Source organism: Lampetra planeri, chromosome 17 (genome assembly GCF_965212315.1).
Source record: "Lampetra planeri chromosome 17, kcLamPlan1.2.h2, whole genome shotgun sequence".
NCBI lineage: Eukaryota > Metazoa > Chordata > Hyperoartia > Petromyzontiformes > Petromyzontidae > Lampetra > Lampetra planeri.
This window is the reverse complement of record NC_136123.1, coordinates 82,530-93,555: the sequence shown is the minus strand read 5'-3', so window position 1 is coordinate 93,555 and position 11,026 is coordinate 82,530. Positions and strand designations below refer to the sequence as shown.

General features: G+C 52.2%; 1 protein-coding gene across 2 annotated transcripts in view; it reads left to right on the top strand.

Annotated features, from left to right (window-relative positions):
- The first annotated feature begins 8,012 nt into the window (after window positions 1–8,012).
- TBX20 (T-box transcription factor 20) overlaps window positions 8,013–11,026 on the top strand; it is a 30,546-nt gene continuing 27,532 nt past the window's right edge. For both annotated transcript variants that reach the window (XM_078601741.1, XM_078601740.1), the window contains exon 1: window positions 8,013–8,479. In XM_078601741.1, coding sequence (XP_078457867.1) covers window positions 8,335–8,479 — 145 coding nt within the window. In that variant the 5' untranslated portion in view covers window positions 8,013–8,334. The remainder of the gene's footprint in view (window positions 8,480–11,026) is intronic.

Genomic DNA, 11,026 nt, shown 5'->3' with positions numbered 1-11,026 from the left:
TCACTGTGTGTGTGTGGGGGTCACTGTGTGTGTGTGAGGGTCACTGTGTATGTGTGAGGGTCACTGTGTGTGTGTGAGGGTCACTGTGTGTGGGGGTCACTGTGTGTGTGTGAGGGTCACTGTGTGTGGGGGTCACTGTGTGTGGGTGTCACTGTGTGTGTTGATTGTTACTGTGTGAGGGTCACTGTGTGTGAGTGTGAGGGTCACTGTGTGTGAGTGAGGGTCACTGTGTGTGTGTGGGGGTCACTGTGTGTGTGTGTGGGGGTCACTGTGTGTGGGGGTCACTGTGTGTGGGGGTCACTGTGTGTGTTGATTGTTACTGTGTGAGAGTCACTGTCAGTATATAACAATACTCATTTTGATTTAAAGCTTTCGCAACTGCAGGGATTCATATTCTTGGTTCTTTCGGTAAAGTCACGTAGAAGGGAAATAATAAAATAATATTAATATAAAACCTGATGAAGATTGCTTGTGTTGCAGTCGAAACGTCGTGAGAAAATATATTTTTTTTCTCTTCTACGTGACTTTACCGAAAGAACCAAGAATATGAATCCCCATTTTCTTCTATGACATGAGACCGGTGTGCGACCAAATGCATCTCACGCAACGCTGAAAAGAAAGCCAGTTCATATTTAACATCACTGAATATAAATACGTGGACAAGGAGAAGATTGCTTCAGTCGTAACGTTTATCACAAGATTCACAATGCAAAGCGTAAATATAAATGCGTCGTAAGGTGTGTCACGTAAATAGAACGCGGCATGTTCTTGTTGACGTGACACACCTTACTCGTTGACTGTCGGGTGGTGGCGGGTTTAACGACACATTTATATTTACGCGATCTAACCCAAAAACCGATAACATTGTAGTTGTTTTGTGAAAGTGCTCTAAAACGAGTGTCGAGGCGTGTGTTTGAGTGAGGGTGAGTGGCGAGGGGGTGTGTCGGTGGAGAGAAGTGGCGCTTCTCTTGGCCTGGGTTGCACGCACGCCCTGCCCACTTCTTTAAAAGATACATCATCGAAACACAAATGAAGCACGGGCATTTAAGTACAACTGCTTTGAGTCATCAAAGCGATGTATTTATGTATTTATGTATTAACATTATCATGTTTTAAGGATAGAGAACCAGAGTGGACTGCAGTTAAGGTTAAGAACCACAGATGTAGAGGAATGGTGACGAGATGTGGCTACTCATTTGGGTGCAGCGAGCGAGCGATACGCGTGGTGTTTGTGTGAGTGACCTCAATTAAATATCGAAAGGGCCTTGCCGTTGCAACAACTAGACAGCAATTAGGGTGGAGGTGACAGGGCGGGTAGCGAGAGCAAGTAGCGGCAGGGATAGAACGACTGCGCCCGTCTCCAGGGGCCGGGTGGGAGGCGCAGCGCGACTCCGAGTCGAGCGCCGTGCCCCCCCCCGTGGATCACGGCAGCGGCAGCTGGAGCAGCTAGAGCAGCTGCTGCTGCTGCTGGAGCAGCTGCAGCTGCTGCTGAAGCAGTTGCTGCTGCTGCTGGAGCAGCTGCTGCTGCTGCTGGAGCAGCTGCTTCTGCTGCTGGAGCAGCTGCTTCTGCTGCTGGAGCAGCTGCTTCTGCTGGAGCAGCTGCTGCTGCTGGAGCAGCTGCTGCTGCTGCTGGAGCAGCTGCTTCTGCTGCTGGAGCAGCTGCTTCTGCTGGAGCAGCTGCTGCTGCTGCTGGAGCAGCTGCTGCTGCTGCTAGAGCAGCTGCTGCTGGAGCAGCAGCTGCTGCTGCTGCTGGAGCAGCTGCTTCTGCTGGAGCAGCTGCTGCTGCTGCTGGAGCAGCTGCTGCTGCTGCTGGAGCAGCTGCTGCTGGAGCAGCAGCAGCTGCTCCAGCAGCAGCAGCAGCTGCTGCTGCTGGAGCAGCTGCTGCTGCTGCTGCTGCTGCTGGAGCAGCTGCTTCTGCTGCTGGAGTGATTGATGCCGATGACGAGTTGTGTTTCCTCTTTGTTCTTTGTCACCGCAACTTAAATGTCTTAAGATAACATTTTGGCGCTTGCAACGCCATCACCCCAAGAAGAAGAACAGAAACGGAGCCAAGGCAGGGAGCGCGTGCACGAGGACGCCCCCCGCGTGTGGACGGGGCGATGGTCGCGCCGTGTGCGCGTCCCACACTCACACTCCTGTGGCATTGCGAGACCCTGGGGGGAGGGGGGCCTTCATCCAGTCGTTGATTGATCATGGCTGGTGATGATGATGTCATTTTGTCAGTTGCAAAAGTATGGGCTGGATTATTAATTTACTCGGTGTCGCTTGCGTCGGGGACGTGTTTCACGGAGACTTTGGTAACTGTCCATGAAACAAACGCGATATGAGGCAAGTGCGTCAAAAAATGGTGGCAAAACGTCATCATTTATAAAACATGATCTGCATATATTTGAAAAAACGGGAAAGATGTTTCGAGAACTCAAAACGGTTTAGGAAATTAAATTAAAAACAGAAAGACAGATTAATTGTTTGATAATTTTACACAGGACACATTCGTGTCTGTTTTATCCGAAACATCATAAGACACGGGACTGTAACTTGCCATCTCTGACAATACACGTGAAATGGATCCTGGGTTTGACCTTTTGCGTCTCATCAGCAGTCAGTTTTGTAAATTACGGACCAATCTATTTGCCCTCTCCCCGCTCTCTAGAACAATTACCTGCGATGCGTGCCTGCTTATGATAACCCTCTCTACGCGTTATAAGGCACCATACGACTCGCAATCCCGACATGGCCAAGTCTCTTGACTCACCCCGCCTCTCTTGACGACTCAGCGATATGAATGGTTACATCGCCGTTAATCGATGGACAGGTAGTGTAAGGCGAGGTAAAGTGTGGGTACGCCTACCTCACGTTTGGCCAGTGTGTAGTAGAAGCAATACCCGCGAGAATTCCTCCAGCAGTGGCGTGAGCGGCAGTTGCAGGACCTTTTCCTTTTTTAGTTGCAAAACGCATCGCATACACAGACGGAAGACGTATTCTAGGAGATCCATGTTTTAGAACGAGTTCCTGTGTCTGAATGTAGCCGACCAGGCAAGCTAGAGCGAGTGGTCCGCAATCGGAAGGTTGCGAGTTAAAATCCCGGTTGGGGGTTGCCTCAGTCATTCAAAATGAGTACCACTTCGTGAGGCGTCGACAGTGGATGTCCCAGGGATAGACTCTCCTCCATGTGAAGGTGGAATTTCGAGCACTGGCTCAGGGCTGCAAACAGGAGGCGAGCACCAATGGTCACTTGAGCAGGACATCACCCGCATTTCCTTCAACGTTCCACGGCACAAGGTTGTGCACCACCATGTCCCCTGTCTCTGCCGGGTGGCACGCACTCGCGTATCCGCTGTTCTGGCGCCGCGCTGTCGTGCACAGCACAGACGCCGGGTGCACATCGCCTTGAGTGCAGGCGAGGCCTCGTGTTCCCCGCGGTGTCGCGCGTGGTGTTCTTGTGTCATGTGCATCAGGTGGGTGCGGGCTGAGTAGATTTGCATTGATTGGAATGTCAGTGGCATAATGGCCCCGCGTCGCTGTCCTGACACATCCCCTTGTGTAAGTGCGAGGCGAGGGTCAAGGCGTGTGGTATCAGGGGGTCACGCGGGTGGCACGCGGCGAGGAGCGCGTAGCGAGAGCGCGCACGCACATCTTTGGCATTACCTCTCTGGGCAGTTGCCTTCTCGCTCAGAAGTCATCATCCCCCTCTCCATGCACCTCCCAGGTCCATCTCCGCCCTCCCCCTGCATGCTCCCTGCACGCGACAGTAATCTGATCACGGTCCGCGATGCCATTTAATCAGTACGCCTCCTAATCGGATCCGAGCCCCACCGACCCTCGCTTCAGCTCCGAAATCGAGTTATGGCGCAGACGCGCCCCACGTCGCGATACTTCATCTGCTAATGTGCACGCGGCGGCGTGACCCGGGCCACTGTGCCCCGTCGCGCGCTCTGCTCCCCCAGGTCCCCGTTTGACATCGGAGCCGCTCTCCGCTCCGAGTGGCTGCGCTACTCAGCGGCGCTTCATGTCGTCACCGCTCCGGCCGGAGGCCGAGGCCTGGTCACAGGAGCACACAGGTCCCCTCCCAGGGAGGCCGATCCCTCCCCCCCCCGTCTCAGTCGTCGCTGACGAGCCGCAAGGAATGCAGCTCCACGCCGTGGCAGCGCGGGTCTCCCACCGACTGTTACCAAACATCTGAGACGTGGCTTAACGTGTCACTTGTGTAACATGTATGTGGGGATATTCGGTTGTATACAGGTGTGTATTGTTATGCATACAGGTGTGTTGTGTTATGCATATAGGTGTATATTGTGTTATGCATACAGGTGTGTTGTGTTATGCTTTCAATGCCTCTACCAGAGGAATTTCCATCTGGTACAGATACAATGGGAGGGTGATTGATGCCTCATTGGTCAATCATGTTACGTATGCGTATAATCTGGTAACTGCTGCTCACTCTGAGGAGTTGGTGACTGCTGCTGAACCTGGAATGTGACGAAGAGGTGGGACCTTACAATCAGCCCCACAAAAACAAAGCACCTATTTGGATATGTTATGCTATCAAACACTGGACCACGTCAACCTTCCATGAGTGATGGGACAGTTGTGGAGAGAGAGTGGAGAAGTTGCCATACCTTGGAAGTGTGCTTATAGCAAGTTTCGGTTTGGCAGGCGAGCGGCATTATACGGTATTTTCATCAGCTGGGTAATGCTGTGTGGAAGCTACCTGGCCTGTCGCTCCATACTAAGTTCCAGGTCTTCTTGTCCAAAGTTATGCCCACCCTTCTCAATGCGTGAGAAACCTGGACCCTTATGATGGAACATCTGCACCGGTTTGAAACATTAAGGTTGGCCTGCCCACGATCCATCCTGGGTTTAACCAGACTGGATTGTGTGATGAGCTCACAGATGATTTAAATATCTGGACACCATCCTATTGGTGAGCTCCTCCGGCAGGCGAGGCTGTGTTGGCTGGGTCATGGAGCCCACATGCCCATCCACCGTATTTTAAAGCAGCATTTGTTTCCCGCATAGAGTGGGGGCTAAACGGGCGTGTCACGGGCTAGAGAAGAGATGGAGTGATGTGGTACAGCGGTGTCAAGATCGACCTATATTGAGGTTTATGAAGGACGCTACTGGGCAGTTGGAGGCAGTCGCCCTCCAACAACAACGGAGGGCGGAGGAGCGACGCTCACAAAGAGCGGAGTGCCTGGCGGGTAAAACGCAGCAAGTTGGCACAGTAGGGGGCACAGGTGGTGCATCTGCCAGTCATGTCAGTCAGGTAACCAATATCACCCGAGTTTCTCCCGTGAACTCGTGTCAGCGAACCTTCGACACTTCACTGTGGCCTCAAGGTGCACCTAGCCTTGTACAAGCACTGGAACTGACGTCAATGCAACTTCGTGGCGAACAACGGCTCTTGTTTTTATTGTGCTATGGGTAGACGTGTGTCTTGTGTTACGTGTACTGTACAGTTGTGTATTGTGTTATGTGTCTAGCTGAGTATAAAGCCTCATGCGAAATCACCCTCAATGCGTCCGATATCGCCATGATCTGGATCTAAGCAGGTTGAGGATGGAATCTCCGCCATAGTTCCACTCGCGCGTGTTCACCACGCAGCCTGCGAGCGCTGCTCTGCTGGGACACTGAGGCGAGGGGGTCTCGGCTCCCAGTCCCCGCCGTGGTAAAGGCCGGGCGGCTCTCCACGCAGAACTCCCGGTAGGTTGTGACTGCAGCGAGTGGGCTTCGTCCGCTTTCTATCGGCTCTGATGCACTTCTGAAAAGCACACCCGATAAATTATACAATGGGAAATATGATGATATTTGATTCAGCTCCCTTGAAAATCTCGCGATGCCGACTTGAGCTTGGCTATGTTTAAAAATGAGAAAGGTAAAACACTCAGGCACCAATGTTGGGTCCCACAATAAGAATTGTAGGTTATTAGGGACCCTTCGAAAGCCCGAGATGTAAACTTTGGGGCGACGGTCCAAAAATATCTGATGCCATTTTGCTTTTGCAGCCTTAACAACCTCCGATTGCAAACTCTAACAGACAGAGCTTGCAAAAGCAAGACACGCACACACTCGGGCCATATGTGTGCTGTACAGAACAGACATCGTCAACAGAGCCAATGGCTTGCCGAGGCGGCAATGCTTTGGAAATCGGCATAGCAGTGCTGGATAAGGGGCAGCCATCTGAGTCGGGCACTCAGCGAGAGGTAATGCGACATTTGTGTTCCCTTCGCCGATCCGCACTGGCTAGCTTGGTAAAGTATGGGCAACCCCCTGCCTTGGGGAGGACTTCATCCAGCAGTGGAATGATCATGGCTTATCGTGGTTGACGCACACACTGAGCCCATACTGGTGTGGAGCTCCCCTGCTCGCTATGGTGCCCATATCTGCAAAAACGAATGGCCACTCGCCGCATCACCAACACCGTCAGCCGTGCCAGTGGCAGCGGTCCATCTCGGCCACCTGAGAGACCGCAGCGCAGCGGAGAGCGCCATCCCAGTGCGCGTCCGGCGCAGCAACAGGGAGACACGCGTCCTGCAGCGGCGCTGCTTGCTACGAGAGGGGCGCACTGATTCCGCACAAGTTCGTGGTTGAAAGCCTGGACGAGAGGCGCGAACTCGGCTCCAGCCACACTGTGGTGGGGTTCGCTTCATGGCCAAGGACGTAAACGTCACGGCCGTGACCCCACAGAGCGAGTCGAGTCTTAGCGATGCAACACCCCTCTCATGTGCAGCGTGAGCGTCAGTGTTGCACGAGCGAGCAGCGGAATGTGAACACCATTGCGTACGGTGACGCGTACGGTCCTCGTGTGTGTAAGGGACACGCGGTATCCTCGATAGTACCTTGTATGTACTGCCGAATCTGTACAACACCAGTTCCAAGAACATGTGAGCATTCGGGACTTCACCAGATAAAGCGAAGCGACTCCTGCTGTGTAAAGCGTTCTCACCAGGTGCTGTGCTCACCAGGTGCTGTACTAACCAGGTGGTGTGTACACCAGGTGATGTGTTCACCAGGTGATGTGTACACCAGGTGCTGTGTTCACCAGGTGCTGTGTACACCAGGTGATGTGTACACCAGCTGCAGTGCTCTCCAGGTGATGTGCTCACCAGGTGATGTGTACACCAGGTGATGTGTTCACCAGGTGATGTGTACACCAGGTGCTGTGTTCACCAGGTGATGTGTACACCAGGTGATGTGTTCACCAGGTGATGTGTACACCAGGTGATGTGTTCACCAGGTGATGTGTACACCAGGTGCTGTGTTCACCAGGTGATGTGTACACCAGGTGATGTGCTCACCAGGTGATGTACTCACCAGGTGATGTGTACACCAGGTGGTGTGTTCACCAGGTGATGTGTACACCAGCTGCAGTGCTCACCAGGTGATGTGCTCACCAGGTGACGTACTCACCAGGTGATGTGCTCACCAGGTGATGTACTCACCAGGTGATGTGTACACCAGGTGGTGTGTTCACCAGGTGATGTGCTCACCAGGTGATGTGCACACCAGGTGATGTGTACACCAGGTGATGTGTTCACCAGGTGATGTGCTCACCAGGTGATGAACTCACCAGGTGATGTGCTCACCAGGTGATGTGCTCACCAGGTGATGTGTACACCAGGTGATGTGCACACCAGGTGATGTGCTCACCAGCTGCAGTGCTCACCAGGTTCTGTGTACACCAGGTGATGTGTTCACCAGATGGTGTGTACACCAAGTGATGTGTACACCAGGTGATGTGTTCACCAGGTGATGTGTTCACCAGGTGATGTGTACACCAGGTGATGTGCTCACCAGGTGATGTACTCACCAGGTGATGAACTCACCAGGTGATGTGCTCACCAGGTTGTGTGCTCACCAGGTGATGTGCTCACCAGGTTGTGTGCTCACCAGGGGCTGTTCTCACCACACCCTGCGCTGCCGTTGTTCGTGTCCTGACCCGGAGCCTCACCCCGCCTCCCCTGCACCCCCCGTACCCTGCTCCCCGCCCCCTCGAACGTTCTCCCCTTCATTTAAACAGCGGACATCTCTCCCCTGTCACGGGCATTAGCAGCAGTAGCAGAAGTATCACCATCACAAGTAGCACAAGTATCATCGTCGTCATCAGAAGCGGCAGAAACAGAAGGAAAACATCACTATTAATAGCAGTCACGGTATCATCACAATGTCATAAGTAGCAAAAGTGTCATCGTCCTCCTCACCAGTAGCAGGGCATCAAGGTGGTGATCGACACCGCTGATAGGTGCCGCCGCTCCCAGTCTGCGAGTTCCTCTTATTGCCACTGCCGGGAGGACGGTGGCGTCCCATGAGTCGCGGCGACCCGAGCGCGGCGCTATGGACGTGACCCTCCCGCGCGCCGCCGATGGCTGCAGCAAGGCGCAGCTTTCGTCCCGCGCCACCGCCTTCTCCATCGCCGCACTCATGTCGCGCAGCATCATCGGCGGCGGCGGCGGCAGCAAAGAGCAGCGCGAGGCGCCCCGTGAGTGCGCCGCGCGGGCACAGGGAGGAGAGAGGCTCCCAGCAGAAGTCTCAGCGAGGCCCCGCCCGGCTGCAGGGAAATCGCTCCCGCATTTCACGCGCCCGTGGTGATCTCAGTCCGTACAGGTTCTTTTGCGTCTCCTCCGCATGTCGTTGCATTGTGACGATATGCGATTCGAATATTGTAAGAGACGGAGGCGGATCGTCAGCGTTCATCTTGCGTTGTGTTTGGCACTGGGGACGCGTCTCTGTCTGCGCTGCAGAGTCTCGGGGCCACGACCACGCGTGGTGGTGGCATCGCGGACGCGAGTTCTGGAGCTCGCGTTCGCGTCGCCAGAGCGATCAAATCTGTGCATGTCACGCAGGGGCCTCTCACACGTTCGTTGTTGCAGATGGCAGAACTTGTGTAACCTCAAGGTGTGTGCGCGTAACACAGGTGAGTATGTGTGTGTGATACAGGTGTGTGTGTGTGTGTAACATACTGGAGTGTGTGTCTGTGACATACTGGAGTGTGTGTGTGTAACATACTGAAGTGTGTGTGTAACATACTGGAGTGTGTGTAACACAGGAGTGTGTGTGTGTGACATGCAGGAGTGTGTGTGACACAGGAGTGTGTGTGTGTGTAACATGCTAGAGTGTGTGTGTGTGACATGCTGGAGTGTGTGTAACATAGAGCAGTGTGTGTGTAACATAGGGGTTTACGTGAACAGTGACAGGAATATTTTTAGATTATTGAAAGGTGCGTCTGTTACTCAATAGCTACTGTTATGTAACTATTCATATGCCTATTTAAAAAACTGTCCATCAAAAAACATTTATCATTTAATTGTCATCAGCGCGCGAATGGGATAAAGTGCAGTCTCCAACTTGTATTCACTTTGGCCTCTCTAAGCGCGATGAGCAAGGACCATTGTCCGAAACGTCGCCAATAATGTGTACACTCGATAGGGTCCACTGGTAAGGCATGTGCGGTCTGCAAAATAGCGCGATAGCATGATCATCGTGCATGATCATCGTGCATGATCATAGTGCATGATCATCGTGCATCATCATAGTGCATGATCATCGTGCATGATCATAGTTCATGATCATAGTGCATGATCATAGTGCATGATCATAGTGCATGATCATCGTGCATGATCATAGTGCATGATCATAGTGCATGATCATAGTGCATGATCATCGTGCATGATCATCGTGCATGATCATAGTGCATGATCATAGTGCATGATCATAGTGCATGATCATCGTGCATGATCATCGTGCATGATCATCGTGCATGATCATAGTGCATGATCATAGTGCATGATCATAGTGCATGATCATCGTGCATGATCATAGTGCATGATCATAGTGCATGATCATCGTGCATGATCATAGTGCATGATCATAGTGCATGATCATAGTGCATGATCATCGTGCATGATCATCGTGCATGATCATAGTGCATGATCATAGTGCATGATCATAGTGCATGATCATAGTGCATGATCATAGTGCATGATCATCGTGCATGATCATAGTGCATGATCATAGTGCATGATCATCGTGCATGATCATCGTGCATGATCACAGTGCATGATCATAGTGCATCATTTGTGGCGTGAGCTGCAGGTAAGGCTGGAAGTACAATAACAGCACGACAATAATTATTCAATAAAATAATACAATAACATCGTGAAATAGGATTTGAGAAACCAATGGTCACAGCATAACAACGACGTTGCGTCCCCTCTCTTGGGGGGAACTCGTGGCGAGACGAGCCGCGGGGTGTGCGGCGCGAGCGGCGCTCGGGAGACGAGGCCCCCGCGACCTGCGTCTCGAGACGGTGCCCCCCCCCCACTGCGGGGCGCCTGGCGATGCCATCGTCGGCGTCGCTCCCGCAGCGTCTGTCCCTACCGCTGACCGGTGTCTCGCAAATGCCCGTTTGTTGATGCTGAGGTTCAAGTGTTCAACCTTGTGAAAACTCAAGTAACCAGGATTGTCTCTTTTGCAAGAGTGACTTGGGCCTCCAAAATTACAAAAGCAATCCATTACATTTATACAATTAAGCAAATACAAAATTTGTGTAAAAAATCACGAATAAATGAAAACATTCTGCGTGTTGCTACAGTGTGGTTGATAATTTGAGTAGGGAGCAGTAGTGTAGCGGTTCCCGCTCACGGCCAACACCAGTGACCATTATCTTAACCGGTCTTGGGCCTCCCCTAGGTCGACTCAAATGAGTACTTGGTGTGGTGTGTAAACATCGCTCTCACTGGGGAGACAAAGGCGATCGGGGCGTGGTGCTGGCCACCTAACCCTTCGTGTGATGTTCCGGCCTTCATCGGTGATCGCTAACAGCACTTTCCCCAATAGTCTGGTAAATGCTATCGGGCGATATTTTAAGTAAACGTAGTCTTTTAGAGTTTACAGAGTTCTGATTTTATGCATTATTGTATTCAGTATACACGTGCGGTCTATATTACCTGCGCATTTAAATTCATTTAGAATATGAATCATTGATTTATTTCAAAACGCAAGTGTAGACAACGATACAATTGTATTT